The sequence below is a fragment of the Hypanus sabinus genome, chromosome 29, assembly GCF_030144855.1.
Source record: "Hypanus sabinus isolate sHypSab1 chromosome 29, sHypSab1.hap1, whole genome shotgun sequence".
NCBI lineage: Eukaryota > Metazoa > Chordata > Chondrichthyes > Myliobatiformes > Dasyatidae > Hypanus > Hypanus sabinus.
In genome coordinates this window covers 624,850-650,019 of record NC_082734.1, presented here as the reverse complement: position 1 = coordinate 650,019, position 25,170 = coordinate 624,850, and the positions used below count along the sequence as shown (strand labels likewise).

General features: G+C 44.7%; 2 protein-coding genes across 5 annotated transcripts in view; both read left to right on the top strand.

Moving 5' to 3' along the window:
• Positions 1 to 12,534, top strand: part of mvp (major vault protein) — a 55,939-nt gene extending 43,405 nt beyond the window's left edge. For all 3 annotated transcript variants that reach the window (XM_059953300.1, XM_059953301.1, XM_059953299.1), the window contains one exon: positions 9,741 to 12,534. In XM_059953300.1, the coding sequence (XP_059809283.1) occupies positions 9,741 to 9,875 (135 nt within the window). In that variant the 3' untranslated portion in view covers positions 9,876 to 12,534. The remainder of the gene's footprint in view (positions 1 to 9,740) is intronic.
• A 3,282-nt stretch (positions 12,535 to 15,816) lies between these two features.
• The window catches only part of tlcd3ba (TLC domain containing 3Ba), a 57,407-nt gene continuing 48,053 nt past the window's right edge, over positions 15,817 to 25,170 (top strand). For both annotated transcript variants that reach the window (XM_059953298.1, XM_059953293.1), the window contains exon 1: positions 15,817 to 15,939. In XM_059953298.1, coding sequence (XP_059809281.1) covers positions 15,885 to 15,939 — 55 coding nt within the window. In that variant the 5' untranslated portion in view covers positions 15,817 to 15,884. The remainder of the gene's footprint in view (positions 15,940 to 25,170) is intronic.

Sequence of the window (25,170 nt, the reverse complement as noted above, 5' to 3'; positions counted from 1 at the left end):
CTAGACCAATGCCTTAACCACTTGGCCATGTGCCAACAGGTTATCTACATATTGTGTTAAGAAACCACCTTGAACACACTTAACAAATCCATCCCATCTAAACCTCTCACTCTAGGGACATACCAATCGATATCTTGGAAGTTAAGGTCTCCCACCATGACAACCCTGTTATTATCACACCTTTCTAGAATGTGTCTCTCTATCTGCTCCTTGATGTCACTATTAAGTGGCCTATATATAAAAAACACCCAATAGAATTATTGACCCCCTTCCTGTTCCCAGCTTCCACCCACAGAGACTCCGTGGACAATCCCTCCATGTCCTCCTCCTTTTTTGCAGCCGTGACACTATCTCTGATCAGTAGTGCCATGCCCCCACCTATTTTGCCTCCCTCCCTGTCCTTTCTGAAACATCTAAAGCCTGGCACTTGAAGTAACCATTCTTGCCCCGAGCCATCCAAGTCGCTGTAATGGTCACAACATCATAGCTCCAGAGAGCTTAAAGTAAAAAAAAACTCTCAGGGGCAAGTGATCATAATATGATTAAATTCACCCTGGCTAAAGGAGGAGAAGCTAAAGTCAGATGTATCAAAATTACAGTGGAGTAAAGGGAATTACAGAGGCATGAGAGAGGAATTGGCCTGAATTGATTGGAAAAGAACACTGGCAGGGATGACAGCAGAACAGCAATGACTAAAATTCTTCTTCCTCTTTGGGATGTATATATCCTGTGCCTTTTAAATTGCTTCTAGAAATTTCACAGGAAAGATGACACAGCTGTGGCGATAAGAGAAATCTGAGCCAATATAAAAGACAAAGAGAGGGCATAAAATAGAGCAAAAATTAGTGGGAAGTTAGAGGATTGGAAGGCTTCCAAAAAAAAAAGCAACAGAAAACAACAAAAAGGTCATTAAGAAGTTAAAGATGGAATATGAAAGTGTCATTAAGTCGGGTGTTGAATCAGGACCCAACTGCAGGACAGACATTGGAGTCCCAGAAACAGGACTAGACAGAACCCAAGGACGGGATGGGATGCAGTCAAGGCAGGGAAAGCAGGGCCAGGACGAGGGACTGGGAACAAGGAGCCTGGGGTGGACTCTGAGCCCAAGACTGGACAAGGACCCAGAACCTGGCTCTTGCCTCGGGCTCAAACCCAGGTGAGGTCGTGACGAGGCTTGGGTAGGGACGGGGTCTTGAGGCTTGGGTTGAGGCTTGGTGTCTTGGGTCCTGGATCTTGGGGAACTCAGAGGCTAGAGCTAGGGGCAGACTAGGAACTTTACATCAACATGGAGCCGGGACTTACCCTCCAACAAGTCGGGACTCTTCTTTAACAGGACACTGACATGAAATGTGACAGTACACAAACATAGATCCAGGACTTATCCACTGACAAGCCGGGACTCATCTATAACTCCACACCAAGGTGGGGCAGGACCATCCATCGGGTAACGGCAGGACAGCCTGACCTACCCGATAGAGGCAAAGACAAGACAGATTCCCCCCGCAGGGCAACAGTAGAACAGCCTGACTTACCCCATGGAGGCAAGGACAGGAAGAGACAAACACCAAATAATGACTGACAGTTCCACCTCTGCATCGGGGTAGCTCCAAGTAGCCGTTACGTCCGGCAGCCTTGGCTGGCTACAGAAACAACCAGATCCCCACCTAGCTCAGAGTGGCTGACAGCCACCCAGCTGACCCTGGAAACAGCTGAATTCCTACCACAATGACAGCTCCGACTACTGCCAGCAAGGCTCCCAGAAGCCATGGTTCTCCAACACAGTCCCAAGGATGGCAATAGCCCGTTCTAGCCTTCCACCAGCCACCTGTGCCATAAGTCTCTTGACAAGACGAACCCTCAACCACACTCAATGCCAGGGCCACTTATATTCCCAGTTCCAATACGAGTCTCAAGTGTTTCTGGTTAAGTCCAACCACAGCAAGGGACAGCCAGAAAACCCAGAGTCCACAGACTTTAGACTGAACCACCACTGTACCCACCCCACCCCATGGGAGCCTCCAGGCAACCATAGCGGCTCTCCAGGAATATGGGCAACTCGGGCAGGTGGATGTTCAATTAGGAGGGGGAACCCAGGGTGACAAGAGTTAGACACCAGTGTCTGTGTTGCTGGGTCCCTGAATGGGGGGGGGGGTCATTCTGTCATAAGTCAGGTGTTGAATCAGGACCCAACTGCAGGATACAGACATTGGAGCCCCAGAAACAGGACTGGACAGAACCCAAGGACAAGATGCAGTTGAGGCAAGGGAAGCAGGACCAGGACGAGGGACTGGGAACAAGGAACCTGGCATGGACTCCAAGCCCGAGACTGGACAAGGACCCAGAACCTGGGTCTTGCCTCAGGCTCAGACCACCAAACCCAGGCAAGGACATGACAAGACTTGGCTAGGGACTTCGGGTCTTGAGGCTTGGCTGGAGGCTGTAGTCCTGGAGCTAGGGGCAGACTAGGAAGTTTATATCAACATGGAGCCAGGACAGTACAGATATAGAGCCAGGACTCATCCTCCAACAAGCCAGGACTCATTCATAACTCCACACCAAGGTGGGGCAGGACAATCCGTCAGGTAATGCTGAGAAGTGTGAGGTTCTACATTTTGGCAGGAATAATCCAAATAGAACATACAGGGTAAATGGTAGGGCATTGAGAAATGCAGAGGAACAGAGAGATCTAGGAATAACAGTGCATAGTTCTCTGAAGGTGGAGTCTCATGTAGATAGGGTGGTGAAGAAGGCTTTTGGAACGCTGGCCTTTATAAATCAAAGCTTTGAGTACAGAAGTTGGAATGTAATGTTAAAATTGTACAAGGCATTGGTAAGGCCAAATTTGGAGTATTGTGTGCAGTTCTGGTCAACGAATTATAGGAAAGATATCAATAAATTAGAGAGAGTGCAGAGACGATTTACTAGGATGTTACCTGGGTTTCAGCACTTAAGTTACAGAGAAAGGTTGAACAAGTTAGGTCTCTATTCATTGGAGCATAGAAGGTTGAGGGGGGATTTGATCGAGGTATTTAAAATTTTGAGAGGGATAGATAGAGTTAACGTGAATAGGCTGTTTCCACTGAGAGTAGGGGAGATTCAAATGAGAGGACATGATTTGAGAGTTAGGGGGCAGAAGTTTAAGGGAAACACAAGGGGGTATTTCTTTACTCAGAGAGTGATAGCTGTGTGGAATGAGCTTCCTGTAGAAGTAGTAGAGGCCAGTTCAGTTGTGTCATTTAAGGTAAAATTGGATAGGTATATGGACAGGAAAGGAGTGGAGGGTTATGGGCTGAGTGCAGGTGGGGGGACAAGGTGAGATTAAGAATTCGGCACGGACTAGGAGGGCCAAGATGGCCTGTTTCCATGCTATGATTGTTATATGGTTATATGGTAACAGCAGAACAGCCTGACCTACCCAACAGAGGCAAAGACAAGACAGATTCCCCCCACAGGGCAACAGCAGAACAGCCTGACACCCCACAGAGGCAAGGACAGGAAGAGACAAACACCAAAGAACAACAGATAGTTCCACCTCTGCATCAGGGTAGCTCCAAGTAGCCATCACAGCCAGCAGCCTTGGCTGGCTACAGAAACAACCAGATCCCCACCTAGCTCAGAGTGGCTGACAGCCACCCAGCTGGCCCTGGAAACAGCTGAATCCATAGCACAATGACAGCTCCAACTACTGCCAGCAAGGCTCCCAGCTTCCAGAAGCCATGGTTCTCCAACACAGTCCTAAGGATGGCAATAGCCCATTCTGGCCTTCCACCAGCCATGAGTCTCTTGACAAAACACCCAACCAACCACATGCAATACCAGGGCCACTTATATTCCCAGTTCCAATATAATAAGCCTCAGGTGTTTCTGGTTCAGTCCAGCCACAGCAAGGGACAGCCAGAAAACCCGGAGTCTGGAGTCTGTTGACCAGACCACGGACTTCGGACTGAACCACCACAGAAAGTAAGCCAATAATATTAAAGAGGATACCAAAAGTTGCTTTAGATTCATAAAGTGTACGAGAGGTGAGAATGGATATTGGATCGTTGGAAAACTATTCTGGAGAAGTAGTAATGGGAGGCAGCGAAATGGCGGATGAACTGAATAAGTATTTTGCATCAGTCTTCACTGTGGAAGACACTAGCAGTATGGTAGAAGTTCCAGGTGTCAGGGGTCATAAAGTGTTTGAAGTTACCATAACTAGAGAGAGGGTTCTTGGCAAACTGAAAAGTCTGAAGGTAGATAAGTGACCTGGACTATATGGACTACACCCCAGGGTTCTGAAAGAGGTGGCTGAAGAGATTGTGAAAGCATTAGTAATGATCTTTCAAGAATAACTAGATTCTGGAATGGTTCTGGAAGACTGGAATATTGCAAATGTCAATCCACTCTTCAAGAAGGGAGAGAGGCAGAAGAAGGGAAATTATAGGCCAGTTAGTCTGAACTCAGTAGTTGGGAAGATGTTGGAGTTGATTATTAAGGAAGTTAAAAAGCACCAACCTCGAGGGTGGTAATCTCAGGATTGTAACCTGTGCAACATGCCAGTGAGGGTAAGAATAGGATGCTCTGGAGGATGAACACGTGGCTGAAGGATTGGAGCAGGGGGCAGGATTCAGACCTCTGGATAATTGGGATCTCTTCTGGGGGACCTGTACAAATGTTCCAGGGTTCTGATGTTTCAGATGTGATATAGGCAGAGGGTGGGGAGGTGGCATTGCTAGTCAGGGAAAACGTTACAGCAGTGTTCAGGTGGGACAGATTAAAGGGCTTGTCTACCAAGGCCTTATGGATAGAGCAGAGAAACAGGAAAGGTATGAGCACGTTAATGGGGTTGTATTATAGACCACCCAATAGTCAGCGAGAATTGGAAGAGCAATTCTGCAGAGAGATAGCAGACAACTGCAGGAAACATAAATCGTGATAGTAGGGGATTTTTAATTTTCCACATATTGATTGGGACTCCCATACTGTTAAAGGTCTAGATGGGTTAGAGTTTGTAAAATGTGTTCAGAAATTTTTTCTAAATCAATATATAGAGGTACCGACTAGAGAGGATGCAATATTAGATCTCCTATTAGGAAACAAGTAAGGACAGTGATGGAAGTGTGTGTAGGGGACCACTTTGGTTCCAGTGATCATACCATTAGTTTCAACTTGATCATTGATAAAGATAGATCTGGTCCTCGGGTTGAGGTTCTCAACTGGAAAAAGGCCAAATTTGAAGAAATGAGAAAGGATCTAAAAAGCGTGGATTGGGACAGGTTGTTCTCTGGCCAGGATGTGACTGGTAAGTGGAAGGCCTTCAAAGGAGAAATTTTGAGAGTGCAGAGTTTGTATGTTCCTCTCAGGATTAAAGGCAAAGTGAATAAGAATAAGGAACCTTAGTTCTCTAGGGATATTGGAACGCTGATGAAAAAGAAGAGAGAGATGTATGACATGTATAGAAAACAGGGAGCAAATAAGGTGCTTGAAGAATATGAAAAGTGCAAAAACATACTTAAGAAAGAAATCAGGAGGGCTAAAAGAAGACATGAGGTAGCTTTGGCAGTCAAGGTGAAGGATAATTCAAAGAGCTTCTACAGGTTTATTAAAAGCAAAAAGATAGTAAGGGATAAAATTGGTCCTCTTGATGATCAGAGTGGTTGGCTATGTATGGAACCAAAAGAAATGGGGGAGATCTTAAATGGTTATTTTGCATCTGTATTTACTAAGAAACTGGGATGGAGTCAATGGAAATAAGGCAAACAAGCAGTGAGGTCATGGAACCTATACAGATTGAAGAAGAGGAGGTGCTTGCTATCTTGAGGCAGATCAGAGTAGATAAATCCCCAGGACCTGGCAGGGTATTCCCTCAGACCTTGAAGGAGACTAGTGTTGATATTGCAGGGGCTTGGCAGATATATTTAAAATGTCGATATCTACAGATGAGGTGCCGGAGGATTGGAGGATAGCTCGTGTTGTTCCGTTGTTTAAAAAGGCTCTAAAAGTAATCCAGGAAATTATAGGCTGGTAAGTTTGACGTTGGTAGTAGGTAAATTATTGGAAGGAGTACTAAGAGGTAGGATCTACAAGTATTTAGATAGACGGGGACTTATTAGGGAGAGTCAACATGGCTTGGTGCATGGTAGGTCATGTTTTATAAATCTATTAGAGTTTTTTGAGGAGGTTACAAGGAAAGTGGATGAAGGGAAGGCAGAGGATGTTGTCTATGTGGACTTCAGTAAGGCCTTTGACAAAGTCCTGCATGGGAGGTTAGTTAGGAAGATTCAGTTGCTGGGTATACATGGTGAGGTAGTAAATTGGATTAGACATTGGCTCAATGGGAGAAGCCAGAGAGTGGTAGTGGAGAATTGCTTCTTTGAGTAGAGGCCTGTGACTAGTGTTATGCCACAGGGATCAGTGCTGGGTCCATTGTTATTTGTCATCTATATCAATGATCTGGATGATAATGTGGTAAACTGGATCAGCAAATTTGCTGATGATACAAAGATCGGAGGTGTAGTGGACAGTGAGGAAGGTTTTCAAAGCTTGCAGAGGGATTTGGACCAGCTGGAAAAATGGGCTGAAAAATGGTAGCTGGAGTTTACAAGTGTGAGGTATTGCACTTTAGAAGGAAAAACCAAGGTAGACCATACAAAGTAAATGGTAGGGCACTGAGGAGTGCAGTAGAACAGAGGGATCTGGGAATACAGATACAAAATTCCCTAAAAGTGGCATCACAGGGAGATAGGGTAGTAAAGAGCGCTTTTGGTACATTGGCCTTTATAAATTGAAGTATTGAGTATAATAGTTGGAACATTATAGTGAGGTTGTATAAGGCATTGGTGAAGCCGAATTTGGAGTATTGTGTGCAGTTTTGGTCACTGAATTACAGGAAGGATATTAATAAGGTTGAAAGAGTGCAGAGAAGGTTTACAAGGAATTTGCCAGGACTTGAGAAACTGAGTTACAGAGAAAGGCTGAATAGGTTAGAACTTCATTCCCTGGAGCGTAGAAGAATGAGGGGAGATTTGATAGAGATATATAAAATTATGATGGGTATAGATAGAGTGAATGCAAGCAAGCTTTTTCCACTGAGGCTAGGAAACAGAGGACATGGGTTAAGGGTGAAGGGGGAAAAGCTTAAAGGGAACATTAGGGGGGCTTCTTCACACAGAGAGTGGTGAGAATGTGGAATGAGCTGCCAGATGCAGTGGTAAATGCGGGCTTACGTTTAACATTTAAGAAAAACTTGGACAGGTACATGGATGAGAGGTGAACGGAGGGATATGGTCCAGGTGCAGGTCAATGGGACTAGGCAGAAAAATGGTTCGGCACAGCCAAAAAAGGGCCAAAAGGCCTGTTTCTGTGCTGTAATGTTATATGGTTCTATGATAAGGTGTCAGGGTACCAGGAGGCACATGATAAAATAGGCTGTAGTCTGTATGGTCTTCTCAAGGGAAAATCTTGCCTGACAAATCTGTGGAATTCTTTGAAGAAGTACAAGTAGGCTAGACAAAGGAGAATCGGTTGATGTTATTTACTCGGATTTTCAGAAGGCCTTTGACAAGGTCCCACACATGAGGCTGCTTAGTAAGTTACGAGCCCATGGAATTAGAGGAAAGATTCTAGCATGGATAAAGCAGTGGCTTATTGGCAGGGGGCAGAGTTGTTGGCTACCAGTGACTAGTTGTGTTCCAAAGGAGTCTGTGTTGAGACCAATTCTTTTTACATTATATGTCAATGATTTGGATGATGGAATTGATTGACTTTTTTGCAAGGATTGCAGATGATTTGAAGATAGGTGAAGAGGCAGGTAGTTTTGAGGAAGTAGAGGGGCTACAGAAGGATTTAGATTAGGAGAATGGGCAGAATATTACTGAAATACAGTCTGGAAGGCTCAAAGGGACTCTGAAGAATGAGAGTAGATCTTATAGAACCATATAAAATTTTGAAAGGGATAGATAAGATAGATGCAAGAAAGTTGTTTCCACTGATAGGTGAGACTAGAACCAGGGGACATAGCCTCGAGATTAAGGGAAGTAGATTTAGGACGGTGATGAGGAGGAACTGCTTTTCTCAGAGTGGTGAATCCATGGAATTATTTGCCCAATGAAGCAGTGGAGGCTACCTCAGTAAATATATTTAAGTCAAGGTTTGATAGATTTTTGCATAGTAGGGGAGTTAAGGGTTATGGGGAAAAGGCAGGATGTGTCCATGGCCAGATCAGCCACTATCTTATTGAATGGCAGAGCAGTCTCGACAGGCCAGATGACCGACTCCTGCTCATATTTCTTATGTTCTAGGGAGTCCTTATGCAGGATTCTCTAAAGGTTAATTTACAGGTTGAGTCTGTGCTGAGGAAGGCAAATGTAATGTTAACATTCATTTCAAAAGGACTAGAATATAAAAGCAAGGATGTATTGTTGAGACTTTATAAAGCACTGGTGAGGCCTCACTGTGAGCAATTTTGGGCCCCTTATCTTAGAAAGGATGTGCTGAAACTGGAGAGGGTTTAATAGATTTTCATGAAAATTATTCCAGGATTGAATGGTTTCTCATATGAAGTGCTTTTAATTTATTCCCTTGAATTCAGAAGAATGTGAGGTGATCTCATTGAAATTTATGGAATGGTTTGGCCTTGATAGACTGGATGTGGAGAGGATGTTTCCTAGAGTAGGAGGGGGCACGGGGGTGTCCTTTTAGAACAGAAATGAGGAGGAATTTTTTTAGCAGGAGAGTGGTGAACTGTGGAACTCTGCCACAAGCAGCTGTGGAGGCCAAGTCTTCAGGTATATTTAAGACAGAGGTTGTTGATAGATTCTTGATTGGTCAGGGCATGAAGGAATACAGGGAGAAGGCAAGAGGTTGAGTCTGAGAGGAAAATTGGATCAGCGATGAAATGGCGGAGCAGACTCAAGCGGCCAAATTGCCTCATTCTGCTCATATATCTTATAGTCTTAGTGAGACAGGCAAGGACTGTGAGGAAAGACTGGCATGGATGGGTTAGTCCCTACACTGTACAGTTCTATGAAACATCACTGACAAACATCTTGTGGGGAAAACTAGAACTGGAAGTGAAAAGTTGGGGGGGGGGGTCACAGCTTAAAAAGCAGAGGTGGCATATTTCAGACAAAATGTTGTGGGGAGTGGTTGTAGGGAAACAATTTTTTTCTCCTTTGGTAATTGACTGGGATGTTGGGAAGGAAAAGGGCTTCTGGAGAAGAGAGGTGGAGGTGGTTGGGGAGGCAGAATGGTGGGGGTGGGGCAGGGGAGGTGGATGAGGTGGGAAGAGGTTGAGGGGGCTACAGGAGAGGTTAGGGAGGGAGATGGGTAGAACAGTTGAAGGAACAAAGTAGGGGAGGTGAACAAGGTGGGTAGAGGGTAAGGGAGTGTGGGAGAGGTTGGGAGGGTAGATCAGTTGAGGGGATGAAGCAGGGAAGGTGACAAGAGGTTGAGGGGGTGCGGGAGGTTAGGGAGGGAGGAGATGGGTAGATCAGTTGAGGGGATGAAACGGGAGGTAGACAAGGTGGGAAGAGGTTGAGGGGGTTGTGGGAGAGGTTAGAGAGGGAGGAGATGGGTAGATCAGTTGAGAGGATGAAGCAGGGAGGTGGAAGGAGTTGAGGGGGATGCGGGAGATGTTAATAGGGAAGGAGAGGAATAAATGATAAGTTGAAGGTGGAATGGGAGAATGCAGCAGCCACTGGAGGAGCCAGGCAACCTCCTCATCAGCCTCTGACCTGTAATCTTTGCCCCCACATCAGGTTAAGCTGCTGCAGGGACTGGGACTGAACTCAACCCTGATCACTGATGGCTCCACACCAGTCAACCTCTTCGCCACTGCCAAAGGCATGTTGGGAATGCCGCTAATCAGCGCAGACAAGGCAGGAGCAGAGTGAGGATGGAGAGGTGGAGGAAGTGGGGTTGTCTCTGCATAAATAAATGCCACTTACAAATGAGAGATGAGTCTTCCATCACATGACACTCTGCTGTTTGGGTTCCCATCTTCTTAGACTGCACCAGGAGCCATGTGTAGAGTCCCCCTCATGTTAGAATGCACTAGGAGACCTGGGTATGTAAAACTGAAAGATACAGGCAGGGAGGAGGAGGTGGCTACAGAGGGCAATGGAGGGGCACTCTGTAAGGCAGCAGAGAGGGAATTATGACTACAGGTTGGGGGATTTGGAGAGAGTAAGGGAATGGGATGGGAATCTCAAACAGTGCAGCAGAGGAACAGACCTTTCAGTCTATCATGTCTCTCCTGCTAATACGATATCCATCTTTTTCCATGTCTAACAACCTCTTAAACACCTCCATGGTATCTGCCTCTACCACCACCCCTGGCACAAAACACCTACCACTTTGTGTGCAAAATAAACTTGCCCTGAACATTTCCTTCAAACTTCCTCCCTTCTCACCTTAAGTGCATGCCCTCTGGTATTAAACATTTCCACCATTGGGGAAATATACCAGCTCGCTACTGTTATCTGTGCCTCTCATAATCTTATAAACCTCTATCAGGAATCCCTTCAGCCTCTGCCACACCAGACAGCATCCTGGTGAACCTCTTCTGCACCCTCTTCAAAGGCCCTCACCCTTCCTGTAATGGGGCAACCAGAAATTAATGTAATACTCTAGAATTGGCCTAACCAGAGTTCTAGAAGACAGCAACATAACATCCTGACTCTTGAACTCAATGCCTTGACTAATGCCATGTGCAAGTACATGCACACCTTTTTTTAATCTGTTCGGCCAATTTCAGGGAGCGGTGGACTTGACTGCAAGATTCCTCTGTACATCAATATTGTTAAGATTCCTGCCATTAACTCTGTCCTGTCCCTTTACATTTAACACCTCAAAGTGTAACCTCTCACACTTGCCTAGATAAACTCTATTTGCCAATTCTTTGCCCGTGTCTGCTACTGATATACAGTATATCCTGCTGTGTCCTTTGACAAACTTCTACGCTGTCCCCAACTTCACCAATCCTTGTATCATCTGCAGACTTACTATCCATCCATCCATGTTTTCATCAGGCCATTTCTATCTCTCAAAAACAGCTGAGGTACCTGCTGGTTCCCTGTGGAACCCCACTAGTTGCAGACCTCCAGGTAGAATAAGTCCCATTGATATTACCCAGTGTCTTCCATGGAGAAGCCAATTCTGAATCCAGACAACTAATTCACTGTGAATCCCATACTTCTTAACTTTCTGGATAAGCCTCCCTTGAGAGGCCTTTGTTAAATGGCTTTTGAATGTACATGTAGGCTACATTCACTGCCCCACCTTCATCAATCACCTTCAAACCCCCCCAAAAACTCAGGCAAGTTTTGTACAAAGCCATGCTGACCGTCCAAAAACTGTTTATGCTTTTCCAAATGTGAATATTTCACAAACATTTCTCTGGAAAACAGCCAGTGATAGCCTGTGCTTTTCAGCACCATCCCAGCTATACACAGAGGAATCCCATTGGTTGAGACGAGATTCCGCAGATGCTGGAACACTGAGCAACACACACCTCGCGGTGGAGGAATTCAGCAGCTCAGGCAACTTCCATGAAAGAAAATGGTCGATGTTTTGAACTGACATCTGGCAGGTTGGAAGTGTAGAAGGATGAGGGGTGACCTTACAGAGGAGAATAAACATTGAGGGGCATAGACTGGGTGAACGTGCACAGTCTTTTTCCCAAATATCAGAGGGCACAGGTTTAAACTGAGGTTTAATAAGGACCTGAGGGACAACTTTTTAACCCAGGGAATGGTCTGTATATGGAAGAAATAGGTACATTAACAACATTTAAAAGACACTTGAAAGGGTAAATGATTAGGAAAGGGTTATAGGCTAAGTGTGGAGAGATGGGACTGGTTTAGATGGAAATCTGAGTTATATGTGAGACTCAGATAATCCATGATTATCCCTATTTCCCCTGTGAAACAATGGAATAACATTAACTATTCAGTGATCCTCTGAGTTCCCACCTGCTTCTAAAGATTTTGATCAAGACCCCAACAATATCAGCTCTTGCCTCTCTCAATAACTAGGGATGTATCCCATTTGCTCCTGGGGTCTTATCCACCTCAGTTTTTTCCAAGAGATCAAACACCACATCTTTCTTCATCTCAAATGACCTAGTGTATTAACACACTAGATACTGATCGCCCTATCCTTTATGCCCATCACTTTGGTAAGTACTGATGCAAAGTATTCTTGGAGGATACATCCAAGCACATTTCTCTCCTTTATCTTTGAGTGGTCCTACCCTAGAATTTAGCACAGTGCAGTAATGGCCCTTCAGCCCATGATGTTGTGCTGACCTAGTTAAACCCACTCCACCATTAATCTAACCTTTTCATCCTGTAAAACTTGTAGCTCTTCATTTTCCTTATATCTATGTTGCTAACTAAAATAGCCCTGGTCTGCATTGTGGACATGCTATGTTACCATTGGAATATGTTGTGACACTTGCAGGCTGCCCCAGTACATCCTTGAGTTAATGTAAGAGACACATTTCACTGTATGCTTTGATGTACACGTGGTAAATAAATGAATCTGAATCTGGATGAAGTATCTACCTTTACCGCTACACCTGGCAGAGCATTCCTCACACTTACCACATTCTGTGTTTTAAAAAAAATCTTATCTCTGACATCCTCCTAAACTTTCTTCCAACTAAGACCTCAATGGTGGATAATAGACAATAGGTGCAGGAGTAGGCCATTCGGCCCTTTGAGCCAGCACTGCCATTCAATGTGATCATGGCTGATCATCCATAATCAGTACCCTGTTCCTGCCTTCTCCCCGTATCCCTTGACTCCGCTATCTTTAAGAGCTCTATCTAACTCTTTCTTGAAAGCATCCAGAGAATTGGCTTCCACTGCCTTCTGGGGCAGAGCATTCCATAGATCCACAACTCTCTGGGTGAAAAAGCTTTTCTTCAAGTCCGTTCTAAATGGCCTACCCCTTATTCTTAAACTGTGGCCTCTGGTTCTCGACTCCCCCAACATCGGGAACATGTTTCCTGCCTCTAGCATGTCCAATCCCTTAATAATCTTATATGTTTCAATCAGATCCCCTCTCATCCTTCTATTAGATGACGATGACACAGCACAATGGCAGTGAAGGGTCCCCAGTCATCTTGTACTCCATGCCACTGGATCCTCACCCTGATCTGTTAAGGACTTGGGGTAGCTGCCAATGCATCAGCTGTTTATGTGGATCCTGGATCAGCCTCTACAGCTACCTGAGGACCCACCAATAGACAACCCCTTTGGAGAATACCATATTCGACTTGAGTGATCACATAACTTGTACTGCTTTCCTCCACTTTAAATGGATGTCCTCCGGCATTGGCTATTGCCACCCTAGGAAAAAGTTAATGGCTCTCTACTCTATTTATGGCTCTTCATCTTATATAACTCTATCAAGTTGTCTCTCATCCTCCTCCCTCAAGGAGAAAAATCCTATCTCGCTCTATCTTTTCTCATAAAAACATAGTCTCTAATCCAGGCAGCATCCTGGTAAATCTCTGAACCCTCTCCGAAGTTTCCACATCTTTTCTAAAAGGAGGCAATAAGAATTGAATACGTACAGTACTTTCAGTTTTACAGTGCTGCAATATTACCTCGTGACTCTCAAACTCAATCCTGCAACTAATGACGACTCAACACACCATAGGCCTTCTTAACCACTTTATCAACTTATGTGGCAACTTTGAGGGATCTAAAGAATGTGGACCCCAAGATCCCTCCATTCTCCACAACGCTAAGAATTCTGCCATTAAACTTGTTTGAAATTTTAAAGTGAATCATGTCAGAATCAGAATCAGGTTTATTATCACCAGCATGTGTCCTGAAATTTGATCAATTTGGATTATACTTTTTCAGAATGAACTCCAGCTGCAACTTCTCAACCCAGCTCTGTATCCTATCAATGTCACCAACCTCCTGGCAGAATATGCTGATCTGCCTTCTTCCAAATCTTTGCAGCTAGGTTTCATTGGATCCCATGCTTCTCGGCTTTATGGATGAACCTTCCATGATGAGCCTTTATAAACTTCTTACTAAAATCCAAATACACCACATCCACCATTCTGCCTTCATCAATCTGTTTTGTCACCTCCTTAAAAAACAAAGTCAAGCTTGTGAAACACAATCTGACCCATACCCATCAACCTTTGCCTGTTCATGAGTCCTCTCAAATGTTGCCACTGTATCTTACAAAATCTCCTCTGCACTTCTTTCTTCTTTAATGGCAGGATCTTCCCTACAGCAGGATGACCAAACTGAACACTATACTCCAAGTGCAGCCTCACTGTCATCTTGTACAAAAGGGATTAGGAGCATAGGCTACCAGATTTCTAAGGAACATTCCCCACATTTGATACTGGAGGTGAGTTGTTCACTGGTCAACATCCTGGAGTGTGATCTATCCTCCAACTTAACTAGACTAACAAGTGCAGGTCCAAGGGTGGGGATCCAGCGAAGGGTGATTCTCTCCTGGCCTAGACTATTCACTCAATATCTGCTACATTACTTATCCCCTGTCTACAGATTAGGAGTATGGTGGAATACTCCCCACTTCCCTAGATGGGGTCAGTCCATGAACACAGCATCCACATTGCTCAGGACTTTGATGGGACACTCCCCAGTATGCTGAGTGAGTGTGGCTTTAATAACTCAAGAGACCCCAAATTGTGTTCTAGAATAACCCCAGGGAAGTTTGTGGCAATATGCAAGTTTGCTCAGTGTTTGAGGGTAGGGAAACAGGGTAGACATCTAGTATAACACCAGAGAAGGAGATCAAATAGTTAAACTGCCAGTCAGTGCCTGAGGAAGGGAAACAGGGGCCCACAGTATAAACCACAAGGAAATGGGTGCAAAGTGAATGGAGGGAAATAAATTCAACAATTCTAAGAACAGTTTAGCTCATGGTGGAGTAGCGGAGCAGACTTGATGGGCCGAATGGCCTACTTCTGCTCCTTTGTCTTGTGATCTTGAACAAACTCAGGTATAAGGACAGCATCTGAGGGAAGACAGATAGTATTGGCCAATTGGATCTAGAATAAACCCAGTGAAGTGGATTGAAACACACATCAAATCTGGCAGCATCTAATGGCAAGAATAGGGTCTCAATGTTCAAGATCTCCAACAACCCAAGGGAAGTGGGTGGGAACAACATTCAGGTCGGTCAGCATCTGAGGGGAGGGAAATAAAGTCGACCTTCGAGTTTGGACTACAAACCAGGGAATGCTGAAAACACCCATGAGGTCGGTCAGCGTTCGAAGAAAGGGAAAACCAACTCAATTATTCATCCCACACAATTGGTAGCCCCGAGGCGCATGGGGAGACCGGCCCCCCCCCCTTTCACCTATTCGTCGAGATCTCGGACTGACGGTCGGCGACGGCCAATCAGCATGAAAAGGCGATTGGGCTTGCGGTCGCGGATGAGATGTCTGTCTTCGGCGTTGTCAAGTGGGGGAGAGGACGATTGGGTACGCGCGATCACGTAGGAGCGGGTCCTACAAGGCGCCGCATACTTGGATTGGAGGACGGAACTAGAGGGAGCCAATGGAATAGTGAGGAGGTCGGGTACGGCTTCGCACTGAGTGCGTGTGATTGATGGGACCAGGCGTCTAGCACAGACCAATGCGGTTCGGAGAAGGGAGGGACAATCGCCTGATCAATGATAGTTAAGAAGGCGAGTCCTGCGAATAGCAATGGATTGATTGGTGGACGGTTCCAATAGGGACCAATGAGAATGTACAGAGGGCGGGACAATCAACAGGAGACAATTGCGTTCGACTGGCGCGAGGCAGCAACCAATGGAGTGGGAAGCCGGGGGCGAGTCCTGCTCGTGCAGCGCTTTAGATTGATGGTTGAGTAAGCTGTGGGCGTGTCGAGTGCGGGCCAATGGGGAGGAAGGTTTGTGGGGATCATCACTGCTCATGCGTAGCTGGAGGCGGCGGTGAGTGAGGTCGCCCTCTGACCCCTGACCCTGTTGCTAAGTCCAGGCTGTGACCCCTGGTACACGCACCTTGACCCTCAGTGTCTATTTCTCCCTCCTCTCTCTAATACCTCTCTTAACCATCTATTTCCCCTCTTTCCCCCTCTCTTTCGACCCCATTTCCTCTCTCCAACTCTCTCTCCATTCACTCTCATGGCAACACAAGGTCACTGGTCAGAAGTCACCGAGTAGCAGAGCATGCCATATAATTCGTAGGACAAAGATGTGGCTTTCTCATGCTAGGTTGCAGTTAACATAGTATAACCCTGGAGCTCAGGGTTCATTGATATTGCCCTGTATCACCCTAGTTTGTTGGCTGTTTGACCTTGAACCCTAATCTCTGCCCTTACCTGGAGTTCTATGATGCAGGGCAATCCCACTGAACCCTGACCTATGTGGTAACATTCAATATCATATAATCCCAGGTAAAGCAATACTGGACATATTGCAGTCTCTCAGTCTGTGGCAGGTCAAGGGTCACAGGTTACAGAGAACGTAGAGTAGTACAACATAGTCCAGGGCTTTAAGCCTACAATGTGCTGACCTTTTAAACTACTCCACAATCAATCTATTCCTGTCATCATCTTGGACACCTCTATCAGGTCACCTCTCATCCTCCTTTGCTCCAAAGAGAAAAGGCATGCTCCCTAATCCAGGCATCATCCTTGTAAATCTCCTCTGCACCCTTTCTATGATTTCCAAATCCTTCCTGTAGTGAGGCAACCAGAACTGAGCACAGTACTCCATGTGGGGTCTGACCAGGGTCCTATATAGCTGCAACATTATCTCTCGGCTCCTAAATTCAACTCCACAATTGATGAAGGCCAATACACCGTATGCCTTCTTAACCACAAAGACAACCTACACAGCTGCTTTGAGCATCCTATGGACTCAGACCTCAAGATCCCTCTGATCCTCCAAACTGCCAAGAGTCTTACCATTAATACTATATTCTGCCATCATATTTGACCTACCAAAATGAACCACTTCACATTTATCTGGGTTGGATTCCATCTGCAACTTCTCAGCTCAGTTTTGCATACCATCAATGTCCCGCTGTAACCTCTGACAGCTTTCCAGACTGTCCACAACACCTCCAACCTTTGTGTCATCAGCAAACTTACTAACCCATCCCTCCATTTCCTCATCCAGGTCATTTATAAAAATCACAAAGAGTAAGGGTCCCAGAACAGATCCCTGAGGCACTCCACTGGTGACCATGTTGTTTAATTGGGTAGAATTGGTTGGATGGAGTGATTTTAGATGGTTTTGATATGTGTGAGAGAGATATGGGGGTACAGATGGTAGTTGTACAGTTGTACTTTTGCCTGTAATATCTACACCAAACCTTTTCCCCTTCTACATCAATCCCACTTGTCTGCAGTAAGACCTCATTGTTGCCTACCTTGGAGCATATCTTGCCTACTTAACCACTGTTAAAATCAATGAATAGCTTTGATGCCAACATTTCTGCTGGCAGCACTTTCTGGTTATCACCAACTCTCTGTGTGGGGAAACCTTCCCCATTTCGTTCCTGAGACTGTACCCTCTTGGTGATACCTCTATGCAGAGACTACCCAAACTTACAAATCTCTATTAAGTCTCCTGTTCGCCTCCGCTGCTCCAGAGAAAACAACTCAAGTCTTCAAAATTCAAAGTAAATTTATTATTAAAGTCCATTTACTGTATTTCACTATATACTATGATTTTCCACCTTCACCATATATCTCGTGCCCTCTAATGCAGAAAGCATCCTGGTGAAACTCTTCTGCACTCTTTCCAAAGCCTCCATATCATTCCTGTAGTCGGGTGACCCAGAACTTCATACAACAGTACGAATGTAGGGATGTTTCATATTTTTGAAATATAGTCAAGCCCAACCCTTAGACTCAATTAGCTGTCCAATGAAAGCAGAATTAGGCCATTCAGCCCATTGAGTCTGCTCTGCTATCCCATCATGGCTGAACCCATACACCTGCCTTCTTGCCATATCCTTTGAAGCCCTGACTGATCAGGAAAATGTTATCTTCCACCTTAAATATATGCACTGTTCATATGTTAACCCTTTCATTCCCAGAATCTTGTGGATCTACTCTGGATTTTCTCCAATGACAACACATCCTTCCTGAGATATGGGGCCCAAAAATGCTGACAATACTCCATGTGCGGCCTGCCTAGTGTCTTACAAAGGCTCAGCATTATCTCAAACAAGAGAAAATCTGCAGATGCTGGAAATACAAGCAACACACATAAAATGCTGGACGAACTCAGTAGGCTAGGCAGCATCTATGGAAAAGAGTACAGTTGACATTTCGGGCTGAGACCCTTCAGCAGGACCTGCGGCAAAACATTCCACAGATTCACTACTCACTGGGTAAAAAAAAATTCTCCTTACTTTTGTTCTAAAAGGTTGTCCTTCAATTTTGAGGCTGTGCCCTGTAGTTCTGGACCTGTTAAAGGGTCTCAGCCCAAAATATCGACTGTACTATTTTCCATAGATGCTGTCTGGTTTGCTGAGTTTCTCCAGCAATTTGTGTGTGTTGCTCAGCATTATCTCTTTGCTTTTGTATTCTATTCCCCTTGAAATAAATGCCAACATTGCATTTGCCTTCTTTACCACAGACTCAACCTGTAAATTAACCTTCTGGGCACCTTGCACAAGGACTCCTAAGTCCCTCTGAACCTCTGATGTTTGACCTTTTCCCCATTTCGATGATAATTCACACTATGATTACCTTTACCAGAATGTATTATCATACATTTCCCAACACTATATTCTATCTGTCACTTTTTTGCCCATTCTTCCAATTTGTCTAAGTCCTGCTGCAATCGCATTGCTTTCTCTGCACTATCTACCACTCAAGCTATCCTTGTATCATCATCAAATTTGCCACAAATTTGCCACAAGCGTTTCCACAGATGCTGCTCGATCTGCTGAGTTTATCAGGCTAGATTTCTTTTTACAAAAACTAATGTGACTTTGACTTATTTTATTATTAATCTCCAAGTACCCCAAAACCTCATCCTTAATAATAGACTTCAACACTTTTCTAACTGCTGAGGTTAGGCTAACTGGCTTATAGTTTCCTTTCTTTTACCTTCTTTTCTTCTTAAAGAGTGGAGGGACATTTGTAATTTTCCAGTCCTCCAGGACCATATCAGAATAAAGTGATTCTTGAAAGATCATGACCAATGCAGCCATTATCTCTTCAACTTTTTTCAGGACTCTAGGATGTAGTCCTTCTGGTCCAGGTGACTTATCCACCATAAGACCTTTCAGTTTGCCTAGCACTTTTTCTTTTGTAATAGCAATGGCACTCACCCCTGCTCCCTGATACTCACAGACCTCTGGCACACCGCTAGTGTCTTCCACAGTGAAAACAGATAAGAACATAAGAATTAGGAGCAGGAGAAGGTCATCTCGCCCATCGAGCTGCTCGACCATTCAATAATTTGGAGCAAGAAGGCTGTGAATGAACTGCTGATTTTTCGGAGCAAAGGGAGTTTTTTTAGTACTCGGGTTAAAGAGAGACGAGAGAGCACAGGCGCGTGACATCAGCTAGTAGAGCACGTAAGTTTTAAAAGGCAAGTAATCTTCAATGGTTTTTAATTCGGAGCAAGAAGGCTGACAGTGAACGGCTGATTTTTCGGAGCAAAGTGAGTTTTTATTTTACTACTCAGTTTAAAGAGAGGCGAGACTGCGCAGGCACATGACGTCAGCCAGTAGAGCATGAAAGGTTTAAAAAGAAGACCGCCGTATCCAGCGGGCAGCGGAGTGAGAAGCAGCAGAGTGGTAGGGCTTTGGCTCAACAGGCTCAGGCAGTAACGGGACGAGGTGAGGTAGGAAGTATGCGTGTGAGGCCAGTTTTCTTTGTTCGGTGTCAGATGTGGGGGGCCTGCAGATGCAGCTCGATGACCTTCACCTAGTCAGGGAGAGCAAGGAGGTGACAGAGAGGAGTTACAGGCAGGTAGTCACACTGGGGCCATGGGAGACAGACAAGTGGGTCACAGTCAGGAGAGGGAAGGGGAAGAGTCAGGTACTAGAGAGCCTGTGGCTGTACCCCTTGACAATAAGTACTTTTTGAGTACTGTTGGGGGGGGACAGCCTACCTGAGGGAAGCGACAGTGGCCGTGCCTCTGGCACAGGGTCTGGCCCTGTGGCTCAAGAGGGGTGGGGAAGGGAAGAGAAAGGCTGTAGAGATAAAGGAATCTATAGTTAGGGGATCAGACAGGCAATTCTGTGGATGCAGTAGTTTGCCTCCCAGGTGCCAGGGTCCGGGATGTTTCAGATTGCGTCCAAGATATCCTGCAGTGGGAGGGAGAACAGCCAGAGGACGTGGTACATATTGGTACCAATGACAGGAAAAGGGAAGAGGTCCTGAAAAAAGACTACAGGGAGTTAGGAAGGAAGTTGAGAAGCAGGATCGCAAATGTAGTAATATCGGGATTACTGCCTGTGCACGCGACAGTGAGAATAGGAACAGAATGAGGTGGAGGATAAATGCAAGGCAGAGGGTTTGGAGCAGAGGGCAGGGATTCATATTTCTGGATCATTGGGACCTATTTTGGGTCAGGAGTAACCTGTACAAAAAAGATGGGTTGCACTTGAATCCCAGGGGAACCAATATCTTGGCGGGGAGGTTTGCTAAGGCTACTGGGGAGAGTTTAAACTAGAATTGTTGGGGGGGGTGTGGGAAATGAACTGAAGAGACTGGGGAAGAGGAGGTTGGCTCACAAATAGAGAAAGCTTGTAGACAGTGTGAGAGGGAGGATAGGCAGGTGATAGAGAAGGGATGCGCTCAGACTGAAGGCTTGAGATGTGTCTATCTTAATGCAAGTAGTGTTGTGAACAAAGCGGATGAACTTAGAGCGTGGATCAGTACTTGGAGCTATGATGAAGTGGCCACTACAGAGACTTGGATGGCTCAGGGATAGGAATGGTTACTTCAAGTGCCGCGTTTTAGATGTTTCAGGAAGGACAGGAAGGGAGGCAAAAGAGGTGAGGGTGTGGCACTGTTGATCAGAGATAGTGTCACGGCTGCAGAAAAGGTGGACGCCATGGAGGGATTGTCTACGGAGTCTCTGTGGGTGGAGTTTAGGAACAGAAAGGCGTCAATAACATTACTGGGTGTTTTTTATAGGCCACCCAATAGTAACAGGGATATCAAGGAGCAGATAGGGAAACAGATCCTGGAAAGATGTAATAATAAGGGTTGTCGTGATGGGAGATTTTAATTTCCCAAATATCAATTGGCATCTTCCTAGAGTGAGGGGTTTAGATGGGGTGGAGTTTGTTAGGTGTGTTCAGGAAGGTTTCTTGACACAGTACGTATGTAGATAAGCCTACAAGAAGAGAGACTGTACTTCATTTGGTATTGGGAAATGAACCTGGTCAGGTGCCAGATCTCTCAGTGGGAGAGCAATTTGTACATAGTGATCATAATTCTATCTCTATTATTCTACAATAATTCTATTATTCTACAATAGCATTGGAGAGAAATTGGAACAGACAAGTTAGAAGAGCATTTGATTGGAGTAAGGGGAATTCCGAGGCTATCAGGCAGGAAATTAGAGGCTTAAATTGGAAACAGATGTTCTCAGGGAAAAGTACAGAAGAAATATGGCAAATAGTCAGAGGATATTTGTGTAGAGTTCTGTATAGGTACATTCCAATGAAACAGGGAAGTTATGGTAGGGTACAGGAACCGTGGTGTACAAAGGCTGTAATAAATCTAGTCAAGAAGAGAAGAAAAGCTTACAAAAGGTTCAGAGAACTAGGTAATGTTAGAGATCTAGAAGATTATAAGGCTACTAGGAAGGAGCTTAAATAAGGGAGCCAGAAGGGACCATGAGAAGGCCTTGGCGGGCAGAATTAAGGAAAACCTCAAGGCATTCTACAAGTATGTGAAGAGCAAGAGGATAAGACGTGAAAGAATAGAACCTATCAAGTGTGACAATGGGAAAGTGTGTATGGAAATAGCAGAGGTACTTAATAAATAGTGATTGTAGTGATGACTTGCAGCAGACTGAAAAGCTTGAGCATGTAGATATTAAAGAAGAGGATGTGCTGGAGCTTATGTAAAGCATCAAGTTGGATAAATCACCCTGACCAGACGGATGTACCCCAGGCCCTGTGAACTATTCCGAGAAACTTCGCCACCTCTGCTCTGCCGTCATCTCTGCCTGTATCCTCCTCCAATCCACCTTGGCAAGCTCCTCTCTCTTGCCTATGTAATTCCTGTTATTCCATTGCGATATAGATACATGTGAGCTTCTCCCTTTCAAACTGCAGTATGAATTCAATCATATTATGATCACTGTCTCCGAAGGGTTCCTTTAAACTCCTTAATAAGATCGGCTTGAAACATTGTCTGTACTTTTTTTCATAGATGCTGCCTGGCCTGCTGAGTTCCTCCAACATTTTGTATATGTTAACAAGATCTGGATTATAACACATCACCCTATCTAAGATAGCCTTTCTTCCAGTAGGCTCAAGCACAAGCTGCTCTAAAAAGCCAACTCATAGGGATTCAACAAATTCCCTCTGTTGCAATCTGACACCTACCTGATTTTCCCAATCCCCTTGCATATTGAAGTCCTCCCATTATAATTGTGACATTACCCTTATTACATGCCTTTTCCAGCTCCCTTTGCAATCTCAACACCACATTTTGGCTAATGTTTGAAGGTCTATATATGATTCCCATAATAGTTTTTTTACCCTTGCAGTTTGTTAACTCCACCCACAAATATTCAACATTCTTTGACCCTATGTCACCTCTCTCTAAAGACGTAATTCCATTTCTTACCAACAGAACCACACCACCACCTATGCCTTCCAGTCTGCCATATGGCAACTATGCCGTACGGCTTCTTTACCACCCAATTATCCTGTGTTCCCACTTTCAGGGAGCTGTGGACTTGGATCCCAGTGTCTTTCTGTTCATTGCTATTCTTTAGTCCAGGGGTTCCTGAACATTTTTTATGCCATGGACCGATATCCTTAAACAAGGAGTCTGTGGACCCCAGATTGGGAACCCCTGCTTCAGACCATAAGACAGAGGAGTAGAATGAGGTCATTTGACCCACTGAGTCTGCCGCCATTCAACCAAGAATCATCTATTATCCTTCTCAACACCATTCTCCTGCCTTCTCCCAATAACCTTTGACACCCTTACTAATCAAGAACTTACCTACCTCTGTTTTAAATATGATCAATCACTTGGCCTCTACAGCAGTCTGTGGTAATAAATTCCACTGGTTCACCATTATTCGGCTAAAGAAATTCCTCCTCAACTCTGTTCTAAAGGGATGTTTTACTATTCTGAGGCTATGTCATCTGGTCCTGGACTCCCCCACTGATAAAAACATTCTCTATACCTTCACTCTATCTAGGCCTTTCAATATTATATAGACTTCAATAAGATCCACCCCCAACCCCATTCTTCTAAACTCCAGCAAATAGAGGCCCAGAGCCATCAAACATTTCTGCCTCATTACCAGTTTATATTTTTCTGTATGTGTCCCAGCCCATTTTAAACATGGGGATCAGATTATTATCAATAACTTCTGTGGTGTGAAATTTGTTATTCAGTGGCAGCAGTGCAGTGCAAAGATAGAAACATATCCAAAGAGAAAATTCCGATATAAAGTTACTATAAATTATTGAATAATGCAGAAAAAAGGGAATAGTGAGGTAGTGTGGAAAGGGGATGTGGAAATTATAAAAAGGTTGCAGAGGAGATTTACAAGGATGTTGCCTGGATTGGGGAGCATGCCTTATGAGAATAGGTTGAGTGATCTCGGCCTTTTCTCCTTGGAGCGAAGGAGGATGAGAGGTGTCCTGATAGAGGTGTATAAGATGATGAGAGGCATTGATTGTGTGGATAGTCAGAGGATTTTTCCAAGGGCTGAGATGGCTAACATGAAAGGGCACAGTTTTAAGGTGCTTGGAAGTAGGTACAGAGGAGATGTCAGGGGTAGGTTTTTTACACAGAGAGTGGTGAGTGCAGGGAATGGGCTGCTGGCGACGGTGGTGGAGGCGGATACAGTAGGGTCTTTAAGAGACTCCTGGATAGGTACATGGAACTCAGAAAAATAGAGGGCTATGGGTAACCCTATGTAATTTCTAAGGTAAGAACATGTTCGGTACAACTTTCTGGGCTAAAGAACCTGTATTTTGCTGTAGGTTTTCTATGTTTCTATATTTTTTCACGGTATCTTTCTTTTAGCAATAGTCCAAGTGTGACCTCACCAACACAGTGTTGGTAACTCACATATGCATGCACATAGTGCAATTTTCTCTCACACACATGTGCAGGTATCTCTGTCACAACAGACACAATGGTCTTTCTCTCTCTCACTCTTTCTGACACACACGCACACAGTACATATACCCCTACGCAATCAAACACTTCCACACACTTCACTCATGTACTAGGAGGGTCTCACTCACACACACACACACTTACTTAACCTCACAGATATACACACACTAATATGCCATTACAATGACCTACCCGCTGTGAGTTCAGGACTTAAGAAGGTGTAGGTGAACCATCCCCCTCTGTGAATACATGACTTCCATAGAGATAGTTAAATGCACCAAGTTCCTGAGAGTTCACATCATAGATGATCTCAACTGGTCCCTAAATATCACTTCCCTGAGCAAGAAGACACAGCAGCGTTTCCGCTTCCCAAGAAGTGATATTGGGAAATGAACCTGGTCAGGTGTCAACTCTCTCAGTGGGAGAGCATTTTGGAGGTAGTGATCACAATTCTATCTCCTTTACCATAGCATTGGAGAGGGATAGAAATAGACAAGTTAAGGAAACGTTTAATTGGAGTAAAGGGGAAATATGAAGCTATCAGGAACTTGGAAGCATAAATTGGAAAGAGATGTTCTCAGGGAAACTTATGGAAGAAATGTGGCAAATGTTCAGGGGATATTTTCGTGGGGTTCTACATAGATATGTTCTAATGAGACAGGGAAAGAATGGTAGGGTACAGGAACCGTGGTGTACAAAGGCTGTTGTAAATCTAGTAAAGAAGAAAAGAAGAGCTTATAAAATGTTCAAAAAAACTAGGTAATGAAAGAGATCTAGAAGATTATAAACCTAGGAGGAAGGAGCTTAAGAATGAAATTAGGAGAGCCAGAAGGGGCCATGAGAAGGCCTTGGTGAACAGAATTAC